Genomic DNA, 18,723 nt, shown 5'->3' on the forward strand with positions numbered 1-18,723 from the left:
CATGGCCATGGGGGATGCCGCTCCAGGCTCTCACCATGAGTCTGTAGTTTTCTGAAGACACTAGATGCCACACCTGACCCAGTTCTCTGCAACTCCCACACCAGCCTTGCTGTCTGCACCCGTTGAGCTCACCTGCTCTGGGGGATGTTCACAAAACGGGTCCTGGAGTCTGGAGCAGGGTGGGCTTGGAATCACCCTCCCTTGGTTTCTTCATCGTGGAGTGGGGATAACAGGAGTATCCTCCTCACAGGGTCATTGTGAGGACTGGTTACTGTGCTGGAGACCTTCCACTTGCCCCAGTCCATGTGAGACCCAGCAAGAGGCAGAGGCAGCAGAGGAAGTGGAGGTATTGATTCTGCCACTCTCTCCTCACAGGCCACTGAGGGTGGGCAGTGGCTGTATTCTTCTACCAGAGGCCACAGCCCGGTTGTGGCCTCCTCCTCTGGTAGGAGCTATTCCGGGTAACGCCTGGCCCCTGGCTCCTTTAGTCCTGGAGTGTTAAAAGCTTCCCTGCACAGCTATCCCTGCGGTACCCAACATCCTTTGTTATTTGCCCTACTCCTGTCTGTGCCTTTACATATAGAGCCTTTATCAAACTGTCTCCATTGAGTGTGCCATCTGTTTCCTGCTGGAACTCCAACTGTTACAGATAAGAAAGAGTATCAGCTATTGAGTATTAAGCACGTAGGTATGTGGCTCAGCACTTTATCCACTTTATTTTATTTTATTCTGACTGTTTTATTCTAGCCAGCATTAGTACCATCAATTTAACTCATATAGCATCAAACGGCTGGTGAGCAACAGAATCAGATGAAAGGTCTGCCTCATGACCCATGCTTTGAACAATTATGCCATATTGTCCCCAGTATTACATTAGGTGGTGCCTAGACAGTGCTTCACGGAGTACTGCCAGCTGACTCAATAACGCTCATAGGGGTAGATTAAAATAATAACCATACCACACTCAAAAATCCCACAGTCCTTAATTCTACGGTGACATAACCCTAACCCAACCCTAACCAAACCCTAACCACAGCCCTAAGGTTAAAACCTCATTCTAACACCACACTAAAGTTTTCCTAACCACCATTCTACTGTGAAATAGGACGTCACCTCAGCCACAACCTTTATCCCACCCAGTCCTGACCCAAACATTCACCACAGTAACCACAATTCTAGACGCCTCATTAGCGTGAGGCTAGGGTCAGGGCTGTGAGGAGTATGGAGAGTCTCTCTGCCTCTCTGCTGTCGGGTGCCTGCCCCCATCCCAGTGGCAGGTACAGCCCTGCACCCCACTCCACTTATACGCTGCTACTTGAACTCAACATAATTGGCCAAAAGGCTTATGTGCAAAACCTTCTCCCATGTGTCACTGAGCTGGTGACTTTGATGTGGGGAGGGCAAGGAGAGAGGAAGGCAGAGTACTTAGCACAGAGCACTTGGCACAAAGCACTTAGCACAGGGAACAATGAACCCTGTGGATGGTGATGATGAAGAAGGATAATTAGAAGAGGAAGAGGCTCGTAGGTTTTTCCCTCCTTTTGCTGTGGGCCAACAGGAGGTGAACAGCATGTCTCAGAGATTGTAGAGGGCTGGGGACAGCTGGGCTATGAGGGTGCCCCTCTCTGGAACCAAACCTAGGGAAGAGTCCTGATAATCCTCAGCTCTGGGAGACTCCTGGAAAAGAGTCATTCGTTCTTCATTCAGAGATTTTGGGGCTGCCCTGGGCCACCTCTGTCCAGATGTCTACCTCCAAGCTTATACAGGAAAGGGAGGAAGGTAAGAGGAAGCGTGCAGGAAGCAGACACCATTTCTTTGAATCTGTCCACTTGTTCTGTGTGGGGAGCAAGCGAGGTGTTAGAAGGCCCTGTGCCCTGGAAAGGTGTCAGATCTGGGATCACCACATACAGCTGCACAGGCTGTACACTGCACAACTTTTGGGGTACCCGTCACAGAGACTGACGTGAAGCACACCTCTTGGTGCTGTGTCCATCGGCTAAGGTTAACTCTAAGGTTAAAACCGTGAAAAAGTGGGGAGGGAGGGCCTCAATGAGGAGTTTCTCCTGAAAGTTATCCACTCACATATGAGATACAAGCAAATACCCCAGCCCACTGTCAGAACTGCTGAATAACAATAATAACCAGCATTTACAAGGCAAGTTACAGTTCACAAAGCAACCTTTCATCCACATTGTTTTAGTTAATCCTTACAACATTCCAGTGAGGAAAGAATTATCCTTCCCATTTTACAGATAGAGACATTAAGGCTCAGTGAAGTTAAGTACCCAGGATGGAGGCTGGTTAGTAGCCCAGCTTAGAAGCAAAATTGGGTCTCCTAATTCTAAGTCTTTTCAAAATAGTGTAATCAAGGTCCTAAGGGTTGGGAAATTCCATAAAAACCCCAGGGGGCAAGCTTGGGGCTCAGAGTTATAAAAACAATTGAGAAAAAAATAAAAAATAAAAGACTAAGAAAAGAAAAAAGAAAAGGAAGGAAGGCGCTCAACTCCCAGAGGTCCCAAAAGCTTGACTCAGTCAGATTATAGGGGTTGAGTCAACCCAGCAGGGAGGCCCCACTCAGTAGCAGCTGAGGAAGTGGTGACACAGCATAAAAGATGCGGGCTGCTTAACCCCATCGCAGCCTTGCCAAGGAGGACTTGAAGCCAGATTGTCAGGGATAGCTAAGGTCTACCCTCGTGAAAGGCATCACATGTCCTTGTCACAACCTTGGAAATAGGTAGAGGGGGAGGAAGCAAGCACATTTCACCATCGGGGATGGAACATGGCCAAGCTGAAGGCCAGCATCTGCAATCATTAACTCTGGACCTCAGAGCAGATCCGTTCTATCCCTCTGATCTATAAATGGGGAAACTGAGGCCTAGAGGGATGGCAAGGGACTCATGCTAGAAGTTTCACAAAAACTTCTCCAAGTTCTCTTAGCTGATTTGGTCTCTCATTATGTCCCAGGGGGATACTGGAGAATGATCTTGGGTCCAAGGCACTTGAATAAGGAGGAGGGAGAGCAAAAGCAGGGTCATGTTGCCCAAAGGAGCAAGCAGAAGCCCAGAGCAGGAAAAGGAGGTAGGTGGAAGGTGTCCAGAGCAGGAGCCAGGTTCAGAGGGCCCAGCAAGCCTTCCAGAGTCAGGAGCTCCTGGGTTCCCAGGACAGATCCACAACCTAGCTGCCAACCTTTGTCCTGCCTCAGTTTCCCCATCTGTAAGCCCAGACATCACGGCAGAGAAAAACCTGTCACACACATGGGAATAGACAGGTAGGGTAAGAGATTTCACATGTATTAGACCTACTGTGTACCCTAGCAAGCACTCTATCTGCATCATTTCAGTGAATTCTCTCAACTGCCCTATGAGATGGCATTGGTTTTTGCACGTCAGAGTCAAGAAACCGATTTCAGTGAGGTGAGGTGACGGGCATAACTTTGAACATGCAGGTACCAGGGTTGAAATGCTGCCTGACTCAAAGCCCAGTGCCCTCCGACACACACACTGCGGCTGCCTCCTTGCACCTTCTCAGTGTCCCTTCTATGTCCAGCTGCCTTCTCCCCGGGGACCAAGTTTCTGATTCTGGTCGTCAGTCTCCTGGGACTATTCCTTGCCGTTCTATCAGGAAGGGATGCCTGGGTCTCCCCTGCAGCGTCTCCAGGTACAGTGATCTACTGACAGGTAGATCAGTGATCGATGTCAGCAATCCCTCAAACTGGCAGAGGCCACCCTTGGGGACAGTCTCTCCCCCTCACCCCACAGGAGGCCTGGGCAAGGCCTGCGGTGAAGGGAGGTAGCACTCCCAGGGGAAACCTATGGACTCAGTCTCAGCAACAGCAGAGTGGGCCAATAGGAGGCCAATAGGAGGCCAATAGGAGGCAGGTCACATGTCAGGGTGGGGGCGGAACAATGTCGGGTCCTCCTCTGAAGCAGCCAGTCCTGCGACCACTCACATACAGGCACACTTGACATACGTGCTCAGCGGCCCAGCACTCAACCCCAAGGCTGGACTTTTGGCAGGAGTTGCACTAATGACCCTGTCCCCACAGACAAAAGCTCGGCACAGGCCTGGGTCCCAGGCAGGGCTGTGGGAGTGGGGACAAGTAACTTCACCTCTCTGTGCTTCATCAATAGAATGGGGACCTTGGGAACCCACTGCAGGGAGTTGTGAGAATTAAACAAGATAGTGAGGGTAGACAGCCAAACCTGTTCACTCAGCACATATTTTTCTCAGCTTGACTCAGGCCAGTCGTTTTCGAGGTGCTGATGATGCATCAGCAAAGAGAACAGAAAAAACCCCTGTCCTCCTGGGCCTGCCGTTTTACTGGGGTAAGAAACACGGTAAATCAAAGAAATAAGTACAATATATAAGACAGTATGCTATGGAGAAAAATAGCGTGGTAGAGCGGAGGGAGTGTTTGGGGTGCACGGTTTTGAACTGAGTAAACATGGAGGGCCCCCCTGAGAAGGAAAGACCTAAAGGGGGGGAGTGTCTGGGAAGGGTGTTTGATGTGGGTTGAATTTTGTCTCCCAAAAAGATGTGTTGAAGTCCTAACACCCGACCTGTGAATGTGATCTTATTTGGAATTAGGGTCTTTGCAGATGTAATTAGTTAGCTTTAGAGAAGGTCATACTGGATTAGCGTGGACCCTAAATCCAATGACTGATGCCCTTATAAGAAAGACACCACCACCACCACAGAGAGAGAGAGGCGGGGGGGGGAAGGCCATGTGACAACGAAGGGAGAGCTTAGGGTGATGCAGCTACAAGCTAAGGGACACCAAGGATTGCAAGGAGCCACCAGAGAGAGGCATGGAACAGATTCACCCTCTAACCTCTGGAAGAAACAACCCTACCAGCCCTTTGATTTTGGACTTCTGGCCTGCTGAACTATGAGAGAATAAATTTCTGGTGTTTTAAGCCTCTCAGTGTGTGGTAATTCATTATGGCAGCCCTAGGAAATTACCATAATTCTCCAGGGCATAGCATCTCTGGCATGTTTGGGGAAACACCAGTTGGCTGGTATGGCAGAAGCAGGGTGAGTGAGGGGAGTGATTTGTGAGAGTTGATGTCAGAGATGTCAGAAAAGTTTTGGGGGCTCGATCATGTAGGGCCACCCCGTGACAAGCCCTTGACAAGGGGAGCTGTTACACTTCAGATGGCGGGTGCCAGCTGGAATGGGCTGCGCGATGTGTGGTGTGGTTGGCCCCCATGATCTTTGTCCCCTGATGTCACGCCTTTGAGCATGTTACGTTAAACAGCAAAAGGAAATTAAGATTGCTAACCAGCTGGCCTTAAAATAGGGATGATTCGTGTGGGCCCAATGTAATCACATAGGCCCTTAGACGTGGAAGAAGGCAGAAGAGTCAGTGAGAGAGACACAGCAGAAGGAGGAGGAAGAGGGAAGATTCAAAACATGCAGAGTTGCTGGCTTTGAAGATAGGAAGGTGGTCACAAGCCAAGGAATGTGAAGGGCTTCTAGATGCCATGAATGACCCTCAGGTGACAACCAGCAAGATAACGGGGACCTGAGTCCTACAACTGCAAGGAACTGAATCCTGCCAACATTTGAAGGAGCAAGGAAACAGTCTCCCCTAGAACCTCCAGGACACCTTGACTTTAGCCTCCTGGGGCCCATGTCTGAGGTTTGACCTGTAGAACTGTAGGATAATACATTTGCATTGTTTTAAGCTGCTAAATTTGTGGCAATCTGTTATGGCAGCCATACAAAACGAACACAGGGGATAAAAAGGTGAGGTCCACAGAGAGGAGGTGAACCAGAAAGAGAGAGAGACTGGATCAGGAAAAAGAAGGCTGAGTCCAGCTGCCTTCTGGGGGAGCAGCCGACTGAGAACCACCACCATGGGGTCCACAGCTTCCCATATACCTCCCTGCCACCCTCGCTTCCCTGCTCAACATTGTCCTCCAGACCCCTTGCTGCCAAAGTACTGACTAAGCCTGCTTAAGACGTCCCCAGGGCTCAGGTCCTCAGGCCAGGCCAAGGTGCAAACCCAGTGGAAGTCCCTCCCATTCTGAGAAATGTCATGACACCTCCCCTTCACCCCTCCCCCATAGAGCTGGTGCAATGGTCCTGGTGGAACAACAAAACCAGCCAAAGCCACCATTGGTTCTACTGCTCCATCTGCTAGTCATGCCTCCCTGAGGCTGGGGCTGGGTTCTGCCTTCTGCCTTCTGCCCAGAGCAGCTTTGCACACACACACATACGCACACGTGAGCTCACACACATGCATTCACATATACTGGGTTTCTGTCTGCTCTTTGCCATAGTTTCCTGTTCACTCAAGTCTTAATGGCAAAGAGAACCAGCCTGCTGATGGCTAACAGGTATTGAGCACTAACTGAACTCAGGCACCATACTCAGTGCTCTACTCACATGATCTCATTTCATCCTCCCTGCAATCCTATCAGGTGGGGACTACTGACTCCCAGAGCTTGGATGCTGCCTCATGGCACACAGCTGACGAGTGATAAATGCAGGATTGGAAGCCAGGCTTGTCCAAAAGCTTAGGCTCGGACCCTCACTACCCAAGGTGTGGTCCATGGACCAGCAGCATTAGTATCACCTGAGACCTGACGCTCAGCCCAGACCTGCGGAATCAGAAGCTGATGTGACGTTCCCAGATCCTTCACACGCACATTGCAGACGGAGAAGTGCTGTGTAAAGCACTGTGGTTCCAAGGCCTGCTGGTCCCAGGTGGTTGTAGCCACAACCTTCCCCAATCTCTCAAAGCCCTTCCCCAGCTGCCTGGCTCTTGCTTCCAGGTGCGGAGGCCTTCTGCCCAGCCTTGGGAAACAAACCTAGACCAGGGGCTCAAAAGAACTCTCCAGGCCCCTGTAGTCAGCCCAGGATGCAGCTGGACAACATCAATCCATGTCTGGCTCTCTGTAGGGCGTCCTGCCTGCTGCCGGAAGCTCTCCTGGCTCCTCCTTCTGGGACATCAGTCTCTTGGCCTCTGTCTAGTGCCGTTCTACAGACGGCCTCTGGCTATCACCAATCCCTGCAGCGTCTCCCCTCCCTGGACATTCTGCACTCCCCTCTCACTTCTAGAATGTCCCTGAGTCGTATCACCCCCTCTAGCTGGACACCAAGGGCCTGTCCAAGTTGCCATCAGGAGAGGGGCCAGCAGCTGCTTGGGAAACCTGGCTAAGCTCACAGGAAATGTCTGACACCACCAGGCAAGTGAGATTTGGCCTCCCAAAGCAAAACACAGCTGGGCCGACAGTGGACCACTCGGACTTTTCCAGATTTCATGGCATTGAGGTCCTAGGGCAGAGAGAGACTGGGCTGGCCTGGAGACTGCAGCTCATTAAAAACATCACAGTAGCCCTTGGCCAGGAAGCCCGTGAAGCTCAAAGAGGATGGCCCTGCTGTGGGCCAGAGACCTCACCCCGGGCCTTCCTCTCCAGTGCCTCTTGTACACATGAAACCTTTGCTGGGAGATCAAAGGCTCCCATAGCTCATCCTCATTCCCTCCCAGCCTCCTCCTCTCCCCAGCATCAAGCCTCATTCATTTATTCACTACTCCTGTTGATTGAGCACCCACAGTGGACCAGGCACTGTTAGATACTAGGGCCAGTTTCATGAATGAGTAGGACACAGTCTCTGCTCTCTGGAGCTCCTGGTCCAGCGAGCAAATAAACAGACCACCTCAAGGCAGAGTAAAAAGTGCTAGTGACACAGGGAGCCTCACCTCCTCCTGCACTCTGAGTAGTACGGGGGGCGATGCCCTCAGTTCCAGGTACAGGGTGAGGGTTCAATGCCAACTCGTCAGTATGGACCAAGTGACAGAGTGTAAATGCAGACCAGGTGCTTTCTATAAGCTAGGCCTGTGGGAGGCGCTGTGGGGAAATACAGAGTGCAGGACAGAGTCACCACCTTCTAGGGCACAGGCCACACAGTCTGACTGCAGACTCAGGGCACAGAACCCCAGGGATGTGTGCCACATGTGTGCTGCAAGGGTCAGATAGCTGGGTAGACATGATTAGGACTCGGGCTTTTTGGAGAAAATGGGAGTGGGCTTTGGAGAATGTAAGGAGCTGGACAGGCTGGGAAGATGGGGCAGGGGATGTCAGGCATCCCGTGACTCAAGGGTTTGAGAGCAGAATGACCTACCAAGCAACCACCCCCCAACACTCACACGCATGCACATACACAGGATATCAGTGTATTAGAAAATGAATGAATCACACAAGCCCAAAAGAGAGCTTGCAAGGGGAAAGCCCAGATGGAAGGAGTCTGCTTCCACCCTGCACCTGGCGCGTCCTGGAATGGGCAACTCTGGGGCTCTTTCAGATGCCTTCATACCACGCCCACACGCCTTGGAATGCTGTCTCAGTCAGGACCAATCAGAACAAGGCTCAGGCCCTGCCCACCTGCTCACAGCCAATCCCAGGCCTTTCACCTGCCCCTGTGTTGTCCACCTGGCCACTTGGCTCTGTCCCTCTCTCTGCCCCAGCATCCCAGGTCCTTGGCTGAAAGGTTTGGCTCTTCTGGTTTTGATCTTGGAGCTCCCTAGGCCTTGATCTGAGATCATCCTTCAGCTCTTCCTGCTCCTGGCTGTTTTTGGAAACTACCTGCTTGGGTGTTAGGGCCCTGGAACCTACCTTACCAACACCCTGGTCAGCCCACCCCGCCTCTTCAGAGTTGCTGGACAATCTCAAGCTCCTTTTTTCTCTCCCCTGAGCCTTCTGGCTGGGGACCTGACTCCGAGGTCAGCTTCCTCTCCCTGCTTCTCCCAGCCTCCGAAAGGGCAAATCCTTTTTTCCCTTAGTTCAGCAAGCCAAAGTTGCAACATTTCACAAAGAACTTCCTAAGTAGGAAGTAAATGGAAAAATTAACCTGAAAAACCAAAAGGAAAACATAACCCTCTAGCAATGGACCAGTTTACAAAGTTCAGATTTCCTGTCCTGAGCTAGTAAAAGTCGAGCCAGGTTGGTTGGCAAGCAAGCCAGGGAATCCTGCCCATGAACACACCCTCTGCCCACTTTTTATTCTACTCCCTTCCCCTCCATCCTTCTCTTCCCCTCCAAGGAGACAGGTCAGCACTGAGTGGTGAGTAAGCTGAAGGGTTTATTTTTCTGGCAGAGGAGTCCTTCCTGCATCACAGAGACCACAGGCAGAGTAGGAAGACACATCTATAAAGGGTTTTCTATGTACCAGGCACTGTTCTAAGCACTTTCCTTATGTTAACTACCCTGGTCCTTATAACAATCCCATGATGGTTAGCGTCCTTGTCCTTACCCTACTGACGAGGAATCAGAGCGGTAAGTAACTTGCTCCCAGTCACCCACCTGGGAAGTGGCAACACCAGGATTAGAAACAAGAAAGCCTGGTCCCGGAGCGGCTGGGTGGCTCAGTTGGTTAGAGCGTGAGCTCTGAACAACAGGGTTGCTGGTTCGATTCCCACATGGGCCAGTGAGCTGTGCCCTCCACACTAGATTGAAGACAACGAGCTGCTGCTGAGCTGCCGGAGGGGCGGCCGGATGGCTCAGTTCAGGGGTGTCCAAACTTTTTTCAACGTTTTTCACCAAGGGCCATACGCGGTAAAACACACAAACAGCTGGGCCACTCATTTGAGGTGAAGTACGTATTGCCTCACCTGGTTTACTTAAGTAAACTAAATATATTTTTGGAATTTGCTGCGGGCCAATTAACAATGGATTGCGGACCGCAGTTGGCCCGCAGGCCGCAGTTTGGACACCCCTGGCTCAGTTGATTAGAGCGCGGGCTCTCAACAACAAGGTTGCCGGTTCAATTCCCACAACTAAAGATTGAAAACGGCAACTGGACTTGGAGCTGAGCTGTGCCCTCCACAACCAGATTGAAGGACAACAACTTGGAGCTGATGGGCCCTGGAGAAACACACCATTCCTCAATATTATCCAATAAAATTAAAAAGAAAAGAAAGCCTGGTACCAGGCACATGCCCTCCAAAGCTTTTCTCCCAGGACCCAGAGGGTAAAAAGTTCACATCCCACCTCCAACCTCCCCAGTCCACCCCAGCCTAGCAAAGTCTGGGCCAACCCCAACACCTGCTCTCCTGCTCTTTACATCTCTGGCAGGGGCAGGGAAAGGGGACAAGAGTGGGAGAGTGGAAGGAAGAACAACTCCAGCCTTCTCCATCAAGTCTTCACCAAACGGTCCTAAGGAAGAAGCCCCTTCGGAGAGAGAAGGGGCCTTACCTGGCCGGTGGCAGCTGCGGTGCCCGTGGCTGTGTTCTGGCCGCAGTGCTTTCTCTGGCTGTGTTGCTCCTACGCAAGTTGGGTGAACCCTCCGCCGAGCGTCGAGGTGCTGGCCTGGAATTCTGGGGGTCAAATTCCTCCTCAGGGATGACTTCCTCACAGCGGGCTCCACGGAAGCCAGAGCGGCACACGCAGAGCTGAGGCCGGCTGCAGGAGCCCCTGTTCTGGCACGGCGGCTGGCACACAGCTGGGGAAACAGGGAGAGGTGAAGGCAGTGGCCAGGCGACTCCCACGTGTCAGGAGGGCCTCCTGCCTTGTGCTGCTTGGCCTTCCTCACTCAAGCAGGAAGCTAACTGCAAGCTTCAGAGGCTCCCTCGGCCCATTCACTCTCCCCTCCACCTACAGGCCTTAGGGTGAGGTTTGCCTGTCATCTCTGGACAACCAATCAAAGACTGAATGACCAGAGGCGTGCAGCAGCGCACACCGCCACTTCTAGCAGAACCTCCAATAATTGTGTTATGCACTTAAGAGTTTGCTTTTTGTCATCTGTCTCTCTACCAGACTGGAAGTCCCATGAGGGCAGATGTTCAGATATTTTGTTTTATTCCCTCCTGTAGCCCCAGGACTTAGAGTAGAGATTGTCACAGAGTAGATTCTCAATGATGAATGAATGAATGAAAGAATGAATGAGTCTCTTTTATGGGAAAGGGCTTGACACTGGCCTGAAAGTCAGGGGGTTTGAGTTGTTGAGTGGGGGAGGTTCTGTCTTCCATGAGCTGTGTGATCTTGACCTCACTGAGCCTCAGTTTCCTTATGACCCACATGAGGGGTAGGCTGAGGAGGCTGTGGGGATTCTAAGGGTCTCTCAAAGGCATCTTCAGCATGAAAATCTCTCCTCTTCTTCCTCTTCTCAGAACAACTGCTCTGAAGCTCCCACCCTTCATAGCACGTGGTGGAACTCCTGACTGGGAACTAGAAGGATTTTGCCACCTGGGCTCTGGGTCCAGCCTAGGGGTAAAGTGGGACTGGATCTGCTCCTCTTCAGCCAACCCAGCACTGGCCACAGGGCCCATGACTGCTCTCTTCACTGCATTTCATCACCTTGCAAAATCTGGAGCCACCTCCAGTGACCAGCAGCCAAGGGAGAGTCAAAGACAGGAACACACATTAGAGAGTGGGGCCCTGCCCACCTCTCCTAGGGCCTTCCCTGGGGGACAGGTAGGAACCCAGGAGAGCACGGTCAGGCTCATGCTGGACCCTCTAAATCCAGTGTCTCTTCCATCTGTCACTCATTCATTCAACAAATATTTGCTGAGTGCTTATGGTGTGCTAGGCACGAGGGACAAAGTCTTTGCCCATGTGGAGCTTGCAGGCGAGTGGGGAGGACCAAGAAACAAAGAAAACAACAGCATAATGTTGTTTCAGGCAGTATCATGGGCTGTGAAGGCAATTAAACATGTGATGGGGTGATTTGTGCCCAACCAGGCACTTCAGATGGGGTGATCAGGGCAGGCCTCTCTGAAGAGTGAGATGCAACTGGTACAAAGGAGGTGGATGGGCAGACATCTGGTCAGACTTTTCCAGGCAGAGGCAGAGGCAAGAGCAAAACTCTGGAGGCTGAAAGGAACACGGCATGTTCTAGGAGGTGCTAGAGGCCCAGGGAGGTGGGGGTCTGGTGACAGAATGGGAGAGTATGTGAGGTCCACGAGGGAATCAGAGGCAAATGGTGCAGCCCCCACCTGACTAACCACCAGGCCCCTGGCACCACCACCACCACAAGACATAATCCCTGCAGGCAAACCAGGACCAGTAAACACTGGGGAAGGAGGTGTGCCCAGGCCAGAACTCCGCCCTGGCTTATCCGAGGCAGGAAGTAGAAAGGGAAGGCCTGAATGGTTTCCCACGTGGGCCACAAGTGCTGTATCACTTATCAAACCCACACCTCTCTGCTGACAGAGACTCAAAGCTGGGCTTGGGTGACAGGAAGGTCATGCTGTTTCTCCCAGTCTAGGTGTCGCTTCCTCTTCTCAGTGGGTGGTCCTTGCCCTCAAAACCAGTCTAGCTTCCATCCTTTCCCTATTAGGCCCTGAGGATGGCCCACCCTTGACTTTAACAATAAGATCTTCCATTATCTAAAACTAAAACCCAAGATCCCAAATCCCTGTGCCTCACGGTGACTCACTTACTTTTGGTTCTGCCTTATTTGCTAATACATTCCACAAACATTGTGAGCACCTTCTCTTGGTCAGACGGGGCGCCACGTGGTACAGAGACAAGAGTTGAACCTGCATGGCAGAAGCTCTGCCCAGAGGTGGGCTCTCATAACCACAGAAGCGCCTTGCCATGTGGGGGGTTAGGTCCTCAGTGCAGACCAGTGTTGGCAAGCTTTGGTGGGTACAATGAATAGCTCATGGAAAATGGGTGGTTGGGAGACACTGTAATATGGCATTTATATACGAGTATGCATGTAACATCATGGTAAATAAAAATTCTAAAATGTTTCCAAACCAGCCAGATTTTTTTGGCGGAAAAACCTGCTTGGGAAGATAACCTTTCTGGATCAACCATTTACAAACCTGTGCAGAGGCCAGATCTGCTAAGAAATTTTTTCCAGCAAGTTTTGGGGTTTCAGACGTGTTGAGCCAGCCCTCATTGATTTCATTTGTATCCACTCTTATGTTGTTTTCACAAGTCTCAGCAAGAAGTGACTTCCTCGCTAAAGTGGTAAAGTGTTTTGTTCTGAGCTGAACTTCCGCATTATGGGATTGGAAAAGAAACTCCTCTCTTCTCTCTCCATTCCCCCAAAAGCCACCTTCAAATGGTGGCTCCAAGTGCCTGCCTATGAAAGGGTACATTCTTATGACAATTTTTACTAGTCTGTCATAAAATGAGAAAAATAAAAAGTTTTCTATAATGCTATTTATTTCCAGTTAAAAAGTGTCTTTTATTTTGAGATTGTCTTTTCTACCTGTTGGGTGTTAAAATCTTCTTTTTTAATTAAAGGTGATGGCAAATGGTAGTTTGTTTCTCTAACATGCTCACTTGGCAAAATGGAAAGCTGGCTACTATATTTTGATGCACAAGATGTTTTCAGATCTTTTATGGGTGCAAGTTTGGGACCCTTTGGGAAGGAGGGGGCAATAGTAGTCATGTGTCCTTTTGTTTAAAGGAGACTGGAGCAAAAACATTCCTCTGTCAAATGAGCTCCGATTTCAAAACTGAAGTATCTGAAATGAAATCAGCCATCTCAGAATGGCTGATGGCAGGGGCTGTTGCATAAAGCAAAGAAGGAAAAGCTGAGGGTCCAGGAGAGATAGTTCCATGCAATGGTATGGGAATTCTAAGAGAGAAAATTCCCAAACGTGGAGGGCCAGGAAGTTTTTGTTTTACTCTTGGAGCCTTATTCCATCCATTTTACCGCAACAGCAAAGACTATGCCTTATAGCTGAGAAATTACCCCAGGATAGGGTATGTGGCTTTAATGAGTCTTCATTGATTGATTATTGGTGAAGGGTTATCAAGCATGATGTCACGATGTCCATGTTTAGCCATACAGGACACACCCTGGCTTCTCCCTTTTGAAGGCTGGCATCCTCAGACAACCAGAAGGTGATGCTGTTACCAGCTGCCCTGTGCCCATTTGCCAATGCCAGTCTTTAGCCATTCATAATTTGGGCTCCTCCTGAACCCTTTCTTTTCTACACTCCCCTGGCACTCTCTTCCTCACTGAGGACTGGGCATGTGGAAAGTTTCAGCTTTGGGAGTTCAGCTCTGTGAGTTAGCAGGATGCCAAAAAGAGAGGGGAATAAAAAGAAAACTCTCAAAATTGCTTTGAAAGTAAGAAATAGAAGGCATTGTTCCTCCAACCCCCTGCCTCCTGGCTGTGCCCCTTCTACCATCACTCTGCTCCAAAACCGTCAAGCAGAGGTTTGCTCAGATTTTCCACACAAAACCCCCACCTTTGGGAGGAGCCCAAACTTGGAATGGGCAGGCCTAGGGGAGATTCTGGAAACAGCTCCTACAGTGTGGGCTGCTCAGCTCCCACTATGTGGGCTGCTCCTACCATCCACTCAGAGTCTCTGTGATCAGCTACTTGGTAGCAGAAAGAACATGGCATCGGGAGTCAGGATTTTGTTTGACTTCAGCTTAGCCACATCCCAGCTGCGCGACCTTGGGCACATCTCATCTCATTGAGACGCCTCAACGAGTGCCTCAGTTATCTCATCCATAAAGTGGGTCTGATCATTCCTTCCTCAAAGAGTTGTTGTAAGTCTCAACAGAGATCATGGATGTGGAAGTACTTTTTACTCTCTAAAGCTGTGCTGTCCGATAGTCTAATGCTGTAGCCATGAGCTATATGTGGCTATTTACGATGAAAAGGGTTACTGCTAAATAAAATGTAAAATTCAGTTCCTCAGTTGCACTAGCCACATTTCAAGGGTTCAATAGCCACATGCGATTCATGGCTACCATGTTGAACAGGAAGATATAAGACATGTCCATCATCACAGAAAGTTCTATTGGACAGCACTGCAAAGCTTAGAAAAAATACCTACCATAACCCCAATGGCAGAGGCTGCCATGACCCTTTTCCCAGAGAAAGGCAATGTCCACATAGACTCTGGTTAGAAAGATGGACCAAGCCCTGTGGTGCAGAGACAAGGCTGCTTTCCCGGCATTCAGTACAGCCAGTCCCCTCTCTACCTCCAGTCTCCCAGCCGCCAAGGAGGTCTTTTGTCGTCAGCTGTCTCTCCTGGGCCCCAGAGATACCTCCTCCCTCTACTTATAACCCATTAGGTAAGGCACTGACTTTGCGGTGGGCCCTTTAAGTCTGTGCCCTCCTCTGAGGCCTCTAGTGCCATCCCCTCTTGCCTGGAAGATGACCCCAGCTTGAGATCAGACTGTGGGCCCAGCACCCCCACCCCTGAAGCTCAGCAGCTCCCCCATGAAACCTCCATCTTTCCTAAAACTGGTGTCAGTGGAACACTAAGAACCTACCCCCTGAGCTACCCACATCCTCCCTCAGGACGGGGCCGATGCCCTTCCACACCCAGAGGGCTTTGCAGACAGTAGTCTCCTACCCACCTGGGCACCCCACCTTCAACCCTGACCTAGAGACCTCAGTTTGCCAGTGGAATTCACTTCTGGGGGGAGGGGTTCATCTGTTGTCCTGAGCTATTTCTTCCCAGCCTGGACCTTTGGTTTTCACAGAAAGGGGACCCTGATGACAGAGATCCCTAAGGCCAAGGAAATCCCTCTCTGGCCCCCACACACCTTTAGAATCCACCCGGGGCCTTGTCCTTTCCACACCCCAGCTCTGCCCAGGTCTCTGTCCCAAGGCCCCAACCTTAGCCCTGAGCCCCAGGCTACGGGAGAAGTCCGGTCCTTAAGGACTCCCCCTGCTCCTCCTACAGCTGTGCTGGGGCTGCACCTCCGACGGCTACAAACAGCACTGGGGCTCAGGGGCCGGCCAAGCGCCCAGCTCCAAAATAGCAGTTGTGTTCACATAAAAGCCTCTAATGAGAGAAAGATGCCGTTCTTGGCCCCTCGCACGTTCTCTGCAGACGCTGTCTGGCAGGCGGAGCGGGCCTCTACTGTTTGGCGGAGGGAGGGGAGGAAGGGGAGGTGTGAGTCAGACCTTGGCCTTCAGCCCGTCAGCATGGACCGCCCTGCTAATTGCATTAACAAATGCCTCAGTGCTGGGCCAATTGGGGGCCTGGGCCAGGGGGCAGCCTCAATTCCCACGGGCTCCAGCAGGCATGAAGAGGGGGACCACGGGCAAGGCTGTGGCCCAGGGCTAAGGCCTGGGTTTGCCTCTAGCTCCTGCTCCTAAGCAAAAGAGTCACCACCCACCTTGTCACAGCCCCAAGGACCTTCCTTGTCTGGGAGGAGGCAGGACTTGGGAGGCCTTATTGCTGGATGGGTCCCTGGAGATGAAACAAGGATGGGATGGGGTCCTGGGGCAGCCCCCATCAGGGATGAGCCCGGGCACCAGTCTTTTCCAGGGGAACAGCTCCAGGTCTTGGGAGACAGCTCTAAGGCTGACTGGAGCCATCCAAGCCCTTCTGCAGCGGTACAAGCTTGGGAGGGTTGGAGGACATCATTCTGCTTACAACTCAACCAAGGCCAGGGCAGAAGCATGGAGGAGAGAGCTGCTCTGAATTCCAACTGCATGACCTTGGGCAAGTTTCTTCACTTCTGTGAGCTTCAGTGTCCTCATCTAGAAAGTGATTGTGAATGCTATAGAAACTGTTTGCCTAGGATGGTAAGCAAGACAGACATGTCCTCTTCTTCATGGAGTTTCCAACTTAGACAGACTGTCAAGTGTCACAACAACAAGTGAACCAGCAAGAACAGAAATCGGGATATGAGTTATGGTGAAAACAGTCGAGGGGTTGAGGTCCAGAATAACAAGGCTGGTGGGGGTAGCTCTAGACTGAGTGGTTACGGGGAGCTCCTCTGAGGAGGGAAGCTTGAAACAGAGACTGGAAAGATGACAAGGAGCCAGCCTCATAAAGAGAGGAGGGAAAGCAAACAGAGAGAGTGGCATGTGCGACAGCCCGGAGGCTGACATTCCAGGAGCCCAGGCTGGATTGGGCGAGGGAGGGGGTGAGTGTGGAGAGAAGAGGCTGGATACGCTACAGCAGGGAAGTGTGGACTGGGATGTGTTATAATCTAATTTATGGAGAAAGAGCTGGAGGGGAAGGGGGACAGCGGATGAGCTGTCGGCCAATGGCTGCTATCACACAGGAGAGAATGTTTGAGCCTTGGACTAGAGGAGAAGCAGGGGAAGGAGGGAGAAGCAGTTTCCCCAGAAAGTTAGTAAGTAACACGGGCCGTGACAGATTAGCCATAAAGCCCGAGGGAGAGGAAATTGTCCTGGAGGGCCCCCAGGTGTCTGGCTCCAGCATTCAGGTAGATTGGGGATGCTTTTAATAGGGTAGGTAAGACCTGGGTGGGTTGTTGGCTCAGAGGGAAGGAAACCACGAGCTCGTTTTGGACAAGTTGAGGTGGGGATGTCTGCAAGCCCTCAAGAGCAGATGTTGAGTAGGCAATGGGACGAAGGAGTCTGGAGATCGGAGGAGAGGTCTGGCTGAAGATATACATAAATCGGGGCGTCGTCAGCCCAGAGACGATGTTTACATCCATGGGAATGCATTAGGTCATTCCAGGAGCAGTGCAGCGAAAAAGAACAGAAGAGGACCCAGGACTAGTTCTGGGAAGCCACATGTCATTGTTGGGTAGAGGAAAGGCAGCAGCAGGAGGGACCTGGACAGAGAGTCCATGACGGCCACTCACAGGGTGAAAGGGTTGGAAGTGTTTAGTGTGGTCCTTGGCAGAGAGAGCATTGCTCTACTCGTATTATTGCTGCATGTTAATTGTCTGGCATGGTGCCTACTGGTGCTCAGTAACAGGGTGGCAACGAATGCTCGGCTTGCCTCCCATGCCCCCCCCTTCACATGGGGGATTTGGGAGATCTGGGGAAAGTCCTGGGGCAGCCCAACATTAATATGTTGGGTAGAAAAGGAGAAGCCAGCTACGGAGGCAAGAAGAGGCAGCCGGGGATGAGTGGAGGAAACTGCCAGGTCCCGCATGGAATCGTACACACACTCAGTCCCTTTACAAACATATGTCAAGTAGATAGAGAAGGCTCGTACTGCGCAGCTATGGACAGGACACAGTCCCTGGCCTCAGGGGGCACCTGGGTAAGAACAGCTCCTAAATTAGGGGGCATGGACCTACTCACCAGAAAGACCTAAAGCGCCTGTAGGTGGTGGTGGTGGTGGTGGTGGGGAGATGGATGGCCCCTTGCTGGGACTGCACCCTTCATGTCAGCTGGGTCACGTGATTTCCCCCCTTAGCCACCTTCCTCCTTCCTCTACACCACTCTCTTGGACTCCTGAGTCTCACAGGATGGTCATGCAGAGATGAGCCATGCAGAGGCTCCAGCTTCTGTCTCCTGGTGGTTCCTAATCAGGGAGGAACCTGCAAATCACAGCCCTGCCCCGACCCTTTTCCCTAACATTTCTTCAGCACTTACCATTACGAGGCCCTGGGCTAATTTCTTCACACGTATCTCTTCTCTTCAGTGTGATAACTAACACAGGTACTAGTCTCATCCCCGTTCGACATATGGAAACACTGAGGTTGAGAGTGGCCAAGCAGTTCCCTAAGATCACCATGCTAGTAAGTGTGGGAGCAAGGGTTTGAACCCAGGGAATCTGGCTCCAAAGTTGGGGTTCTTACCCACCTGGCCACAGTCTTTCCCTTTGGGGTGGGGTCGTTCCAGGGCTGGGATGAGTGGTTCAGGGAAACTCCCTCAGGGAAGCCAAGGAGAAGACCAGATCAGGAGCAATGGAGCCCTCGTAGCACTGAGATATGAACCAGAATGAAAGCTATGCAGAGGCTCTGGACCAACGAGACATGAGCAAATGCCCAGGCCCACTCCAGGATCTCCTGAGGGTCTCCTGAACATGGTAGGGACTTTCCCGGCAGGACTGATCGACCTGGGGTTGCAGACACA

General features: G+C 51.4%; 1 protein-coding gene across 2 annotated transcripts in view; it reads right to left on the reverse strand.

The window, feature by feature from the left end:
* LTBP2 (latent transforming growth factor beta binding protein 2) overlaps positions 1-18,723 on the reverse strand; it is a gene marked incomplete at its 5' end in the record, with an annotated part of 99,394 nt that overhangs the window by 66,990 nt on the left and 13,681 nt on the right. For both annotated transcript variants that reach the window (XM_081047536.1, XM_081047537.1), the window contains one exon: positions 10,200-10,446. In XM_081047536.1, coding sequence (XP_080903662.1) covers positions 10,200-10,446 — 247 coding nt within the window. The remainder of the gene's footprint in view (positions 1-10,199; positions 10,447-18,723) is intronic.

This window comes from Rhinolophus hipposideros, assembly GCF_964194185.1.
Source record: "Rhinolophus hipposideros genome assembly, chromosome: 5".
Classification (NCBI taxonomy): domain Eukaryota; kingdom Metazoa; phylum Chordata; class Mammalia; order Chiroptera; family Rhinolophidae; genus Rhinolophus; species Rhinolophus hipposideros.